Below are 16538 nucleotides of genomic sequence, written 5' to 3'. Positions count from 1 at the left end.
CATGCTATGTTGTATCCCTGTACAATATACTGTATTGTATCCCTACTCAATATTTTCTCTCAATATGTTCCTAACACAGGTCGTAGTTGGTGTTAACCAAATGAAAATGTATTATACTGAATACATACACCAATAACATTTTCAAAGACTCGATAAGTATAGTTAGATATTTAAAAGTCACAAGTTAACAAGTTTAATTTTTCTTGGCTATATTTTTCTCATCAGTATGCTGATTACCCAAATGTATGATAGTGTAAGCATTTTCTTCTTCTTTTAAATTTTCCCCAAGGTTTTGTATGCTCAACTGCTATAAATTTGAATATAGCAGAGATTTTGTTTTTCATATTGCATTATCCACTAGTTTTTAATTTAAGAGTTATTAGTTATACTTTAAAGGTACCAAAAGGGATATGTCTACTGGATATAAATTGCTTGCTGAAAAAGTGTTGGTGGTTGTGTGTGTGATTGTGTGAGGTAGTGAGAAGTGCACCAGTCAACCTGTCATTTTCTTAAAGAGCTGCTGAACTGACAGGATAAATGGATTCAACATTGCATGATGCATAATCATCAGCTTCACGTTATACAGCTACAGTACAATCCAGTAATGCCACACGGCCATGGATAGTACTTCAGGAATAAGACGGAAAGAGCAATACTGATGACCAAAACAAAAAAACTGAGAATCATTATTTCAGTCATTATTTTACATGTTATATCCTCACAGGGAACTTCCTGATGTTTGGAAGCTGTCACCTTTATGTATACCTCAAAATGCAAAGCTAGCATATCCACTGCCTTGTTCAACAATGCAATAAATAATGGATCAGTTCTGGGTATTTATACCATTCCAACTCTTGCGGTTAGCAGTTTTACAAAGGATGTTCTTTTCTTAGGGGCAGGGGTGTCATTACCTCTTCGTTGAGTTCCCAAACATGACATCTTGACCTCTTTGGCAGTCTGGCAGCTGAACTCAGCAGCTTCTTCGCTCACAGCTCTGAAGCGAATTCTAATGTAAATGCATCCATGACATTCGAGGAAGGGGGCTTCTATTAAGGGCACGTACTCAAAGAGGAAAGTTATGGAGTTATAGTTACTGTATTTTCTTGAATGTAGTGTGAAATAAACTTTACACAGCTAAGGTCTTGGATACAGTATGTATTATTTCTGTATTACTGTAAATGGCTGTAGACAATTTACATATGTCATTTTGTGGAATCCTTACCATATGGTTTTATCATTCTATAGTATTACGTAACTAAGTTATTTAGGATATAAATTAGAGTATAATTGGTATTTCTGAAACAAAGGATTCTAAAATCTTAGACTCGTGAGCATGAGTTGTCATAGGCACAGGATATTAAGCATGGAAAATAAGACCCAGACTCAATGTTGAGGACAATATTGCTTGTTTGTTTTTGCTATATCCTTTGTCTTATTAATGTCATGGCATCTGAGGACAAATAACAGTCTTGTCTTTAACATTTACTCAACATTAATCAAAGATAGATAGCATAGCATACAGTAGCATAGCAGATAGCATATTCTTCTTTTTCTATGAACACTTTAAATTAAAGGTGTCTTTGTTGCCTGAAATTCAGTTCATCCGCATAAATTCTGCAGTATTGCTGAAAGAATGCTCCCCTTTTCTTTTAATATATAAAATGCACACCAACTAATGGAATGCAATTATGCTACTACCATTGTAGTGTTTTCTGAGTGGAACATTTACTGTTCACAAAAAGCTGTTCATGGCAAAAATTAAGAAAAACTATGGTTCCGGCAGGATTCTAATTTCTCTATCCCCCTACATACAGTACAACACAGAACACTGAAGAATATGCTGATTCTTCCCCTGTAGCACATACTGTACGTCATCAGAATGAGTAGCTAACACACATTTGCTAATTAAAGAACAAATGCATCAAATGAGTGGTAAGGAAGGGATATTTAAAGCTACCTCTAAGCAATTAATCTTGCTGAGTGTTTCTGGTTCACCTCTTCCTCCCCTGCTTTCATCTATTTTCTTAGCTCTGCTCACTGAAGGAGAGTGGCAATAAACTGCTACCAGGAATTGCTGCCGGTCAGGCGGTTAAGCTTCACCGGGTTTTCAGAAAGCAGGCATTCCTTGAAGGATGGAGCCCAAGGCCAATGATGCAATACAAAATTCTGTATTGCTTCATAAAACCTTATTTGCACGAGTTTGTCTGATTGCCGTAAGGGTTGTGTTGCCATATAGCAAGCATTTTATCCATTGCAGTTGTGGGCTGCATAATTGTTTCTGACATTAAAAGCAAAATGTGCTTTTTAAATCCATAATTTGTTATTACTAAATTAAATGGTACTTTTAGTACAATATATGATAGTTATAATATACAGAGCCTTGCAAAAGAAGATTAATGAACTGAGATTGCTTCTTATTTAGCAGTCTATAATTCACATTGATCTGAATCTTCCAAAACTTGATCAAATACAAATGCTATACACAAGCAGCCAAAATGACGTACTGTACTGTAGTACCTAATCTTGATTATCAATCAAAACTGGTTGGCTCGTTGTCAGATGTTCCTCACCGCAGATCCATGAAGCTTAAAGGCTTCATTCTATACTAAAACAAAAAAAGCAAATCAGTCAGTATGTTAGCGGCATAAAAAAGTTAAGTAAAACAAAGTAAAATGCCCAAACCTTTTGCACAACGTTAGTTTAGTGTTTATATAAAATTTGTTTATATAACTGTACATTTACAGTTATGATTACAATTTAGAGGCATATACAGTACCAATCTCATATTACATTTAGTTACAGCTATTGTCAGGTCATAGGAACATACTCTCAGTGCTGGTAATGCACATCAGTTGCTGCTGATGTGGAGATTGGGATAGCAGCACATTTCAGACCCCATTAGTAACATTCTAATGTACTAAAGATAATCTTCCACAGAAAATGAAAATGTTCTATTTTCTATAAATTATAGTTCGCAAACAATGTATTATAATTAAAATTAGAAATAAGAAAATAAAAAAATAATCATAGCAAATTAAATGAAATAATTCTTTACCAGTTTGCTGAAGAGTTTGATTAAAATTTTTCCCTTTTTTGTTATTTCAATGGGCCAAACATTGAGGACCGCTTCTTTTGATGAAATTCTTTGATATAGTATGCTAGTATCTAGATTGAATCTGTGGAAATTCCATAAACCTTCTACTAATTGTATTCACGTTTAAATGATTATATTTGTCTTACATCGTTTTTTTTTTACATCTGCGCAACTTCCTGTTTAGAATTATTGCAAACAGACTAAATCTTCTAAAGCAAACTTCTATTTATATATTGGAGACTTTTGTCAACCTGTGTTCTTCTTGGTGCTGTTTGTCACTGAAGAAACTCCAGGTTTAGGTTTTATGATATGGCATGTACAGTAACTAGTGTTTACTTAATCACTTCTGCAGTCTGAAAGTCTGTTTTATGTTCTGGTTTTCAGAGCCTCCCATTGGTCAGATTCACCCTTCCCATGGCAGCGTGACCCCACAGAAGAACAGTAACCTGCTGGTGATAATCGTGGTCTCTGTTGGTGCCGTGACTGTGGTTGTTGTTGTCATCGTGGCTGTGATTTGCACACGTCGCTCCTCAGCACAACAAAGGAAGTAAGTAGCAGGGGGACTGTTGTACAGCTTCCACAATGCCCTTGCTGATTAATAGGAAATTCAAACATTTTTACTCCGACCCACTTTACATACTGTAGGGCTTCTATTGTATGTTGTATGCTCCTTACAGTAGTGCAGAAGGGACAACAGTCTTAAATAGAAATGAAGTATAGTATATGTTTGGAAAAGGTTTTTTTCTTCTGAGTCAAGTGCCTGTTAATTGTTTCCAGCTCACTTGCAAGTGTGGAACACATGGTAATTTATGCCAGCTGTGAAATAGTGAAATTGCTGATCGCTCATTGCCATTTGTGTCCTATTAAGCAGACTCAGAACCAAAAAAATCCCAGGACTCTTTGTAATATCTCACAGTACAAAATAAACCATTTTTTTAAATGTAATATTGACCGGGGATATGATCTTAACTATTTTTTTGTGAGGTAAATAAAAAAACAATAGCCGAAATACAGCTGTCAATGTAAACCTTGATTGTAATAAGAAAATAATACAGCCTGTAAACAGCCAGTGTGAAACACTGTATTTGCTGTTTTCAAAGAGTTTTGCTCCAACAATTTTCTCTGTATTTTTAATAACAAAATACAATTAAGTGCAATTTCAAAATTGGGTTTAAGGATACTATGATGAACTGGCATGCTGTTCAGAGTGTATCCTGTCTTGCTTGCTGGGTTAAGCTCTGACACCTCCATGACCCTAAATTGGATGAAGTGGTTAGAGAATGGATGAAGGTATAGATGGGTTTCAGAACAATACACCTTTAAAGACTATTTTTTACATTTAAGTTTCTTCTTGACAGATTTCTACTAAATCACCTTGTACATGAACTGGCCTAAACAACTATTTGTGCCTTCCAAATGATGTGTACATATTCTCCTTTCAGTAAATATTTTAATCAGACCTCGATTGCTAAAATTGAACATTTTTTAAAAAAAAGAAATATCAGCAAAAACTACAAAAAAATGTGTTGATTGCACACGTATTCACCCTCTACACTGTATGTTAGCAAACCGAAATTATTACAGGTGCACAACGTTACTTTGGCGAAACACACAATCAATAGATTGACATCTCGCTGGGTGCAGTAATAGTGGTACACATGAATTTAGAATAAATACACACATTTGTAAGGTCCCTCCATCAGGTAATGAATCTGAACCAAAGATTCAACCGTGAAGGACCAAGTTTTCAAAACACATGACGTATTAAGATGCAGAAAGGCAAATGCTGTATGAGGATCAAAGACAAAGAATTTCACTATGAACTTAATGATCAGTCGATCACTGATAGGTTAAAGCATGTCTTACCATCCAGACATTGCCTACATCAGGTTGTTCCTCTAAACAGAGAAACTGGGCATGGAGGAAACTGCTTAGGGATATCACCTTGAGCTCATGGCGCATTTGATAGTATTACAGAGTTCAAAGGCTGAGATGGGATAAAATGCCCACGTTAGCCTGTGTAGCACTGGCAAAATGGAAGCTATTAAATATCATATCTAAAATCCCCCATGGAGTTTGCAACAAAGCATTAAAGTCAATGATATTCACTCTTTGTCCTGGAGTGCCACCATGTCTTTTGGTTTTAATCGTATTCTGGAGTCTTAATGACTTGATTGGAATGAAATTTTCACTAAATTGGTTTTAATTACAATTACTGCTTCCAGGTCTTTATTCACTGAGGATTATAATTTACCCATAAAATATAGTAGTCTCCAAGGCCCTCCAAGGCCAGGAGTGAATATCACGGATTTACAGTAAGTGATACTGCAACCATGCGCCTTGCCAGACAAGAGAAAATTAGAATTGTATAGTCTAAATGCATTGTAACATTATGTGAACTCAACACAGAGCACATCTTGTCAGTTCATACAAATCTTAGAATATTAAAATACAGTATAGTAATAGGTGGCTAAGTGACCATTTACAGAAGCAAAGCCTCATTCATTTGAGATACTTTTATTATTGAATTCAAAGGGTTTTTGTAGTAATAAGTTACATTAAATCTCAATTCATTTTAACACAGATTTGTTCTACTCAATGGATGAATTATTCAATCAAATCATTTTAATAAGGGTAGAAGTGGAGTTCAGTATTTTTTAGTGAGCCTAATATGTAGTAATGAAGTAAACTGTGGTATCTATTCAGTTGTTCAGATTACAGTAACATACCAATTTTAACATAAGAAAGGCTGCTAACAAGAGGAGTCCATTTGTCCTTCGTGTTGCTAGCATCTACATTAATTGACAATTCCAGACACAAAAATTTAGTTCTGTTCAGAGCCCAAGCTGATCTTTAATCCCTATGCAGCTCAACTGTTTATTGGCACCAGCATTTTACTGGCAAACCCTTAAGTCTTTACACTGAAAATTCAGTATTTTCGTCTCAATCTGTCACCTGGTGTGTGTCTCTAATGGTTTTTCATTACAGGATCTGATTCAGGAGCATCTGCACTCTTTTCTAGGTAGCAGATTATCCATTATGTCATGGTTTTGTGCTCCTTAAGTTCAAGTTCCCTTTTCACATTGATGCAGCACATACAGTATCATATCTAGATCAGCTTTATTCCTGCACTTTAGCATACATATAGACTGCCATGCTGAAGTTTTAGACATTTTACATTCTTCTCCTCCTGCTTTCACTTTCCTTCTTTATGTAGACTTTATGTCATTTCTTCAGTGATTTTCAACTGAAATTTAAACCATTAAGCTTGACATCTGTATGTTGTAGTATAAAGCTAGACTTTCAGCTTTATGAATGTGCAGGGAGGAACAAACGGTATTAAAGATGAGGAACACCTGGCAGTCAGCCACTTAAATTTGATAGTAAATGTGATAGATTAGCCAGAGTAGCACTACATGCTACTGGCTGCTCGTGTATAATTTACCTTAGGTTGTTGTGATGAAGATTTTGAAGATTTGGATCAGTGTGAATTAAAGACTGATAAATGGCAAGCCTGGTTTCTTGTCAACCAAACTAAGCTGTTCTCTCTGGCTCGAGGCTTTGAGTAAATTGATGTTCATAACGTACATAAATTGTAACACTAATGGTTAATTGTGTCTAAGATATATTGGGGAGGAGGGGGGAATCTTTCAGTATGTTACATGCTGCTCTCTGTGAAGATTTAGATTCTGATTTCTAGTGTCTAAGGGCTTGCTTGCATTTAATCAGCTACAATAAACCTCTGCAGGTTTCTTTTTTATACATTTTTTTTTTTCAATATCGCCTGTAGACATTTGAGAGAGGGGGGATAGATGTGACAACAGTTGTGCGCTGCATGTGGAGGTGCCAGCTTGGAATGAGTTTTTAACAGTTTGTCAGTCTTATCCTATGGGAATGGATGTGTTGTTCACATTTAGAGTCTGGACCTCCCGATGGGTCGTGTCCTCATTAGCAGTATCATATAACTCTCACCAGAGAAGGCACTGTTACAAAAACAACTTCCTCTTAGGTGTCTCCTTTACAAACTACCAAAGGAAAAGGCCACACTTGACAGAATGTGAGATAATTACTTCAAACACATTGCCTGTCAGTTTTTTAACTCTGTAGTTTGAATAATTTATCATGCTAATAGTATCACGCTGCAGTTGAACTGCCAGTTCACACTGTGATTTAAATTGGCACTATAACAGGACAACTTTCAGTTTTGGGGGGGATTGGTGCAAAATCCATTCAGCTTCATCTAACTCCAGCTAAAAAATCTCTAATTAATTTCATAAACTGCTATGTTGTCTTTCATGAGTTTTGTATTTATAATGGACAAAGTTCTGTATTTTTTTCAATTGTGGAGACATTAATGTTAAACAATAATGTTGAAACAATACTGAAAAACATTTTTATACAAACAATTATAGGTACAACCTTGACCTCATGACAACGAATGAACTCTGTGTCAATGTGTCAGTTTATCTGAAGATCTATTCCAGAAGAACCAACATCCGCTGTAATTTTGTGTTGTGATGGTGTTAGAACCAGTATTTCATTAAACTGACTTGAAAGTTTATAGGTCCCCTTTCAAAGTGCTATTTTCTCTCTCCAAATAGACCACTTTTAAAATCTTCTAAATCACAACATAACATTTAAATGGAAAAATTAATTTCAGTTATTGTTTTTACACACCTACAGTATCTACCCATCCATACAGTACATCCAACAGTGCCTAATTGTACAAAAAAAAACCCACAAATCACAGAATGCGATAAATAAGCATAGCAAGTGCAAAGCCTCATATACTGGAATTTTCTTTGTTTATAGAAAGTCCAGTAAAAAAAAAGCTAGAAGTTTAACATACAGTACATACTGTATAACATTTGATTCTTTCATACTGTGGTCACATACACAACACTTTTCATTTGTTATCGTTGCACAGTAGTCTCAATCATATTTTTGTCAGGATTTAAAGTATTGTCAGGATTTTGATTTATATGTTGCCCTGTCATTAAGTGACTATTTTTTAGACCTGTGATGATACAGGTCTGTACATACTGTATAGTATTGTTATTCCCAATTTTTATTTAGTTCTCTGTTCTCTAAAATTTCTTAAGCGTGAATGAAGGACTAAGGTGAGGTTGATGAAAATCATAAAAAACATTTATTTTTTTATTCATTTATTTGATCAAGCTTTGATCAAGATTTTTTGTATTGTTTAATTATAAAAGAGCACTTGAGCACTGAATCATGGGTTAAAAGTATTCAACACTGTACATTATACTGTATATTCCTGTGAGTTCACATCCTAAATGATTTATGTACATTACCATATACAGTATACATAAAGTTTTTTATATATCAATTCCTTTAAAATTCTGTGTTTATTTTTTTTCTTTTATTGGAGTCGTTTTTAAATTTGTTTACATTGGAGTCATAATTCAAAGTTTATTTATCCTTGGCTCCAAGTTATTTAATTATGGTTTCTCTACCCTTCAATTTGTTGCAGAATGTTTCATAAAGGTAGAGAAAATCAGTCAGCAAACCAGTGTTTTTGGAAGAAATTGTGTGTATTTTTAAATCACTCACAACCTGTAGGTTTTTTATGCTGTTTTGCATGTATTGTACTTTATTGGACATACAGTAGAAACCCCAATAATACTTTTTTCAGTGTTGGAAGTGACGTTTTTTAAAAGACTTTCAGCCTGATTATGCATGTTTTATTAAGCTTCACCAAAACCTGTGTTTCTGTGCAAGTGAAGTTATCAATGAGAGCTTCATGTATTCTCCACCCAATGCTTAAATTTGGCCAACTTAGTCTCTACAGTATGAGAAGGAGTGGATTCACTGTGTGACTGCCTGATACTGCATTTACATGTCCCTTGTAGTGGTGGAGAACCATATCAGTAAGACAAACTAAAAAATAATTGACAGATCACAATATGAAAAGAAAACTAACCAGTGTTATTTAGTAGTCGTATTTTGTACTTTCCTGTATTTGTAAATGTAATAAAGAAGTGTCTGTGTCAATTTTTATTGAGAAAATGGAAAAGAGTCTCAACTGCATATGTTGTATTTTCATTGTCAAATTATGATGGGAGTTTATCTGTAAGATTAAATGCTCTATGTACAGCCTAGGGGAAGGTGAGAGCATGTTTTTGTTATGTGAACGTAATAATTCCTAGTGACTTTATTTCCAAGGAAGGACGACAGGGGGATATGAGAAACACCCTTGAGAAACACAGAGACCCTGGAATATAGAAGCATGTAATTATGGAAACAATGACACCATGACAAATGAAGAAAAGGATTAGTGTCTTCAAGCATATCATTAATGAATTAGAAAAGACATTATTTCCTCAGACATTGCTCAGTTGAGCTCAATTTGTGATTTAGAGATGTCTGCAGAGCTGGGGAAGAAAAAAAACAAGATGAAATGGTTTGACCATAAACACATGTCAGGCAACTGTAAAGCTTTTCCCTTATTTAGTATGAGTTATGGGTATGCTAGAGTAATCCATTGACACTGTCAAGGTTAAAAGATGCAGCTTGTTCTGAAAGTTCTTTAACTTCAAGGTGCTATTTGTAACAAAAGCATTTTTCGTCTCAGTGTTGTAATAATAAATAACCAGGTCCACTGGCCTATGAAGTTTGCAAAGTGTAAGTGCCGTACAAGTTTTTAAACTCTTCATGATCATAAACCAGAATTAATGGATAAAATGTTCTTTTTATGATATGCAGTAGCATAGATTCATATCAGACTAGACTTGAAAATGAGATTTGGAGGTCTAAAATCCAGAAACAGAGTTCAGGGAGAAGATCATTCCCTTCAAATACAGGTGTGAGTCTGAGCATTTGGATTGAAATGTGTTTGTTTCTTACACATAACAGAGTAAAACAACAAAATGTCTTCCCCTAGGAAACGTGCCACCCATAGCACGGGAAAAAGGAAAGGCAGTCAGAAGGATCTGAGGCCCCCAGACTTGTGGATCCACCATGAAGAGATGGAGCTGAAAAATATCGAGAAGCCCTCAGGCTCTGCCCCTGCAGGTCGAGATTCACCCATGCAGGGCTGCGAAGATATCACACCCATCAGCCACAGCCAATCAGAGAGCCAGATGGGAAGCAAGAGCAGCCACTCAGGTATGACAGGCCCTCACACGCAGTCTCCGAAGACCTAGGTCTGTAACCTTCACACCCCTGTTACTATAATTCTACAAATTAAAAGAAACCTTCTGATGGGCTCTTGGTTTTTCCCTATGAAAATTTCTATCTCTAAACCTATTATTATGAAACCGTTATTTGCAATTCCATTGACATACAGTATCCATTAATAGAGACTAGAATGGTAGCATGTCAAAGTTTTATACTCATTTTGGGAAAGGGCAGCAAAGACAACAAAAAGATTTTAAATAATACATAATTAAAAGAATGTGTTTCTGTTAACAGTGTATCAACCTGTAAAGGTTTAAAGGTATCAGGTAGTGTAGCAAATAGTTGTTTTTTTTTAATGTAACTACCATAAAGTAGAATTTACACATACATACGGTATTATAAATTAGGACATTCTGCTTTTTAATTTTGACTTTAGGAAAAGTTACAAGCAACTATTGGTTTTATATTGAATCTAATGCAATGGGGTACACTAGAGTAAATGAATTTACTGAGCTCAGAATAGGATTCGTCAGAAATGGATTGATAGTATGGATGGACTTTTTTTTGAGATGTGCTTTAATATAAATTCCTTGTTGAAGTACTGTTTACAAAGCAATAAAACAGAACCAGAGATATCATGATCAAATATTTTACTATTTGAGCAAGAAAGTGCAAGTCTCCCCTTTCAGCATCTGTCAAATAAATAACACCAGTGTGTATATAATACCATATACTGTATACATTATTTAGCATTATAACATAATTATAAAACTAGAAATAGCATGAGTTGCAATTACTTACTGTCACTGTGGTGTTCATCCTTAATATTCTTACAGATGTCTTCCACTGTACTTTTAATGAAAATATATTATTATAGTGGTCTCACTAGTGGGAACTTTAGAAGCCTTTAAGTAATCACAATTTATATGTGAAAATACTTCATTTTGAAAAATAAAATATTAAAAAGGTTCATTCATACCTACAGTAGCAAGAAATACCTTCACTTTCTTGTTAGGATCTTCAAATGATTTAATATGATTTATTTATTTAATATTTATTGTTTTCCATAAAAATACCTTCTGTAAGGCAATTTCAATTTGTTTTGACTATATACTAAGTGTCTGTAATTTCATAGGCACTCACATTTCCTGAAAATAACAAATTACGTCAATCACATACTGTACAGTAAAGAAAACAAAATTCTACTGTACAGTATTTACTACAGTCCTAGTTATGTGTACAGATTAGCACACTGTTGTTATAAGTTTTTTTTTCTTTTTTGAACACGAGTACTGTACTATACATGTATATATTTTCATGTTTTATATATATTACCTTCAGGAAGAGCAAGTGTGTTTTACCATCAAAATGACAGGCAGATATGTAGGATTATAACCATTTAAAATTGTTCTCTAGAATGCAAATATTTGGAACCTCTGTCCATTTTTTTTTCAATTCATTTACTGTACAGTATATATATCCTGCCTCCTTTTGTTTCTTTAAAATGTACACACTGTAGATACAGCATTTCAAAGTCTTTTAAAAATGTTTTTTTTTCCTGATCATTTTAACTGTATTCAGAAGTAAATGTTAACATTTCATCTGAAGTAAGGGTTAAATTCCTCACCAGCAGCACTGTGGCCTGAATTCAATCAACGCCCCACCCCAAAACATAGCACTTTGCTGCTGGTCCCCAAATATAGCTTCACTAGGCCTCTGTGTTGTCTTTGATGCTGAGTTCAAATTAAAACCCTGTGTTTCAAACACATTGGTCGTAATTAGACATTATCAGGCGTGTCATGTGCTTGTTTTAATGGTTCAGGTGGGTAGCTGTGTCAGCATGCGCAGTCTGCAAAGGAACGAGTAATACAGTAGGTTTAGTCCATGCTGAAAAGAGAAGAGAGAAAACACAACGTTTCTGCTGTGAAGCCTTCTTCAGGTGTCTTCAGAAACACAATGTTTCGGCTGTGAAGCCTTCTGAAGACACCTGAAGAAGGCTTCACAGCAGAAACGTTGTGTTTTCTCTCTTCTCTGGATGGAAGCATGGACTAAACCTACTGCATTGCTTGTTCCCTTGTTTTAACGGTTGGGATTTATAGAAATGGCGTTGAGTCAGCTTTGTGACTGTGGTTCTCTCCCTTCAGGTGCAGAAGGAGATGAGGCATCAAGCAGCATGTCCACTCTAGAACGCTCCTTGGCTGCAAGGAGAGCAACACGTACCAAGTTGATGATTCCCATGGATTCACAGCCCAACAACCCTCGTAAGTAGCAGACTACTGAAGACCAGCAATCTTCCCATTCCCGTTTGGATACAGTCCTATTCAACACCAAAGAGCCATCATTTACTTTCTAAAAAGAAAAGCATGCTTTTCAGTATGTGCATATTTTATTAACATCTATTATACAAGAATGTGAATAATAATCAGTTTATTATTTTTGAACATTAACTTTGTGCTTCAAAATGTGATACTACCTCATTGCTTATTATGGCATGACTATTTACCATTCACATATATTAAATTCATTATAGTGGTCATGGAACAAAGGTTTATTTTAAAAGAACTGATGTATTTTCCACCTTTAAGAAAGAAGTCTTGATCTAAGGAACAGAGTGTCATTGGTCATAGCACTATAAGGAAACATCACAGACTCCTGTATTCAATATCTGAAGGAGTGAAAATGCTTTATTTTTGCTTCATTTTGTTCTTGACTTTAGCTTATGATCTATTTTCTACTTTTTCCTGATCAAGATCTCACGTTTAGGCAGTTGTATTAAATCTCTTTAACAGAACAAGAAACTATATATAATTAAATAAATATTTACATATAACCTCTTATACAGTATGTATACTGCTGCATTTCTATTTACAAATCAAATGTATTAAAAATGTAACATGTTAAGACTCATGTGGTTTCTTAAGTTACATGTAGTTATACATTATGCGTTTCTTATTTGTAGGTTTTTAAAAAATGTCTCAAACTCATTGGACACATACTGTATGTGTACCTGTTTGTTTACACAAATGTGTAATTGTCTGTCAAATGTTCCTTGTTGACTTATTTATTTTCTAACAAGATGAACTCAAGGCTGGTATATTGTTGTTGGTATTTTTGTTTAAAGTGATATTGTATTGTGGAATAACAGGTAGCTTTAGGGAGTACTGTAATTGCTGGGCAGTGGATTGGAGTGACATGAAATTTGAGACCAGTTCAAGCGCCAGCTTTAATTAGCTCACAAATCTGTGAACCATGCTTCAAAATAATGGCTTGATTAAATTCCATAAAGTCTTCAGCTGAGCATCTATAGTATTAGGGCTAGGAACCTGAAACCCATTAAAACATTTTTATTTTTATGAACACAAATGAAAAGGCTGCTTTTAATAACAAGTGCTTTGACTGTCATTCAGACAAAACAATAATTGATCAGTTTAAGAAGAAATCTCTACCTTAAGGCTTTACCACCATAAATATCAATATCAATACCTATTCCTAATTAAATATAATAATTACAATATATTCTTCAAGGGGAAATGTGATATATTCATACTCCTCATTTATACACTGACCATATTATTTTAAATAAATATCAACCTGAATTTTACAGTATATGCATAATATTACAAGGTCACGTCTGCTGGTCATCTGGAAATTTTCAACACTTTTAAGTTCACTGTAATTGGGACTGTTACCTATCTAGATATGAATGCAGCTGCACACCTCAATAGCCCCTTTATTTAGTACAGTACAGTATGTGCAGCCATACTGGTGCTGTCTAAGTTAAGGGGCACTAATTACTATATGCATTTTTAAGATCCCTAGTACACAATAATTATTACTCATCTGTATAACTTAATATTTATGCTGTATGTCCAGTGTCAGTACTCTACAAGTACTGTGATTGCACTATGTAACTCTTTGTTCAGCTGCTTGTGAATAATTATACTATTAGCTGTAAGTCTTTTTAGATGGGGTTTTATTTAAATTCTGTGCTAACTTACATTAAAGAGGATGTAGTCTTCCCCCTATAATAGTGACAGACCTTCTCAAATAATTCTACTGTAAGTCAACTTTCAGTCTCAAACTACAAAATAAATACTTCCACTAACTAAAAAAGTTAATGGAACTTTTAAATAAAATCTTTTTAGAGAGAATACATTATAAGCTGCCGAGCCTTTTTTCCGCCTGATAGCAAAAACTTCTCAAGCAGTTATTCTAGGTTTGACACCATTTCAGAGTCAGAGGAGATACAGATCTCAACCCTCTACTCCTCAGGCATTTGAAGAGCCAAGCTCCCCTGCCATTCGGCAGTTTTCTTTGTGTTTTTTTTTAAGTTTCGCTTTCAAGGTCAAAGCACAATCACTCTTCCATTCCCTTCTTCACTTTTCCATTTTGAGCAACTATGACTGTATAAATATACTCCGCAGGGCCTAGTCCTGCAAAACTGTCTTGCTTGGTGATCTTTCCATCTGAACCAAACATTCCATATTTAACTTAATTGTAAAATCAATGCTTGGTGTTTATTAGTGCAGTGTATTTTTTTTCTGTTATTATAACAAGTGTGCATGTGTATCACATGACACTTGAGCTTACGGTCTTGGGCTGTCTTAATGACGTTGCCCATAGAAGGGTGTTAATTCTAAACAATGCGACCTGTGAAAGTGCACCATTTACTGTAAGGGCGGTGAAGTGTTCAGGATAGGGTTGGCATCAGACATCTACAGTAACACAACTTAATTGTATCTTTGTACGTGACCCACAACATGCAAGAAGTTGACAAATAGATCTGTTAATTGTTGCTGTACAGCATATCCCAACAGTATATCACACCAGGTAGTGTGCTTTTTAAATACTTATGCTACACCTTAATCTATGAACTTAGTCTGCAAAAATCTGTGATGTACTGCAATTCATCTTTGTATTCATATTATTTAACTTTTAATATATTTGTTTCCCTTTTTTTATAGCTGTTGTAAGTGCTATACCAGTGCCAACTTTAGAGAGTGCCCAATACCCAGGGATCCTGCCTTCACCTACCTGTGGGTACCCCCATCCCCAGTTCACTCTGCGATCTGTGCCATTCCCAGCACTTTCCGTTGAACGCAGCTTTGCATCAGGTAAAGACCAACACAGAATCCTGTTCTTTCTGTTTCTTTCCCCCAGACAACCAGTAAATCATCAGAGAACATTGCATGTGGACTTAGTGGACGAATCTTCCATATTAAAATAAACAGTCATATCCGTAAAGGTGTTCACAAAATAATTGCACTATGTTTTTTTAAAAGAAAATCAGCTGCTAATGCAATTTGTAACTAATCAATAGAATACTAAGTAATCTAGGGGCTGTTTAGAATTATTAGCATTTAAATTGCATAGTTCCCATTTTATTCACAAAACAGTGTGTCTGTCTTTGAAATATTAAAAAAGTGCTTAATGCTTTGAAATCTGAAATCCATTATTCTGATAGCAGGTTTTTGCAACATAAATAATGTAAAATAAGTACTCAGCAGTTTTTCTATTGAGTATTATGAAAATCAGGATTGCTCTGAGTATTGTCCATAACAAAGAGAAACAAAAGTACTGAGGTACAAGTTTATTAATCAAGAAGGTATTAGAGTTACCTTGTTTCATATCAGTCCTGGGGGAATTCATCTAAGCACTCAAAGAAATCAAGAGTAGACAGTTATCCATAGGTTTGAACACATTTGCAGTTTTAAATTGCAATTGCAATTGGATTGTTTATACAAACAAAATGAATGAACAGAAATGTAAATAGGAACCATTTACAGAGTGGTTCGCACTCTAACAAAGTTACTGAGTCATTTATATTTCAAATACTGTATCTTTGAATCGGGCTTAGGGACAGCTGTTCAGGTGGTTTGTTGATCTTGGTTTCAGCCGATTATTGTACATTTCTTTTATAGGACTACAGTTAAAATGAAAGCTCACAGTTAAAAGCATCACTTTCATTTTATTGAACCGATTAACTAATGACTGGAGTTTAGTACAGTGCCTCACAGCAACTGCATTCCCAAACTTGTAAATATTTTCAGCATATATTGTTCATTAAAACACCCCTGAAGCACCTTCAACATCCATGAGTTTCCCTCTTAATTATGGATGAAAACATCATACACTCAGACCAAGTCCATTTCATTAGAAGTTTTTTTTTTGCTTGGTTTTGATTATCTCTCTTTTTTTAAAGTTAAGCTTATCTCCAGAAGTAATAACAGTAACTTAAACAGTGTCCCAAGTAGGTTGAATTTTGTTGTATTTGCCTCATTATATTACTTTATCTCTATGTACA

General features: G+C 34.8%; 1 protein-coding gene across 1 annotated transcript in view; it reads left to right on the top strand.

Annotated features, from left to right (window-relative positions):
* dcc (DCC netrin 1 receptor) overlaps window positions 1–16538 on the top strand; it is a 369239-nt gene that overhangs the window by 332951 nt on the left and 19750 nt on the right. Inside the window, exons 23-26 of the mRNA XM_088910726.1 lie at window positions 3479–3641; window positions 9999–10222; window positions 12379–12495; window positions 15199–15348. Coding sequence (XP_088766852.1) covers window positions 3479–3641; window positions 9999–10222; window positions 12379–12495; window positions 15199–15348 — 654 coding nt within the window. The remainder of the gene's footprint in view (window positions 1–3478; window positions 3642–9998; window positions 10223–12378; window positions 12496–15198; window positions 15349–16538) is intronic.

Source organism: Atractosteus spatula, chromosome 3, assembly GCF_055471065.1.
Source record: "Atractosteus spatula isolate fAtrSpa1 chromosome 3, fAtrSpa1.hap1, whole genome shotgun sequence".
Classification (NCBI taxonomy): domain Eukaryota; kingdom Metazoa; phylum Chordata; class Actinopteri; order Semionotiformes; family Lepisosteidae; genus Atractosteus; species Atractosteus spatula.
This window is presented reverse-complemented; position numbering and strand designations above follow the sequence as displayed.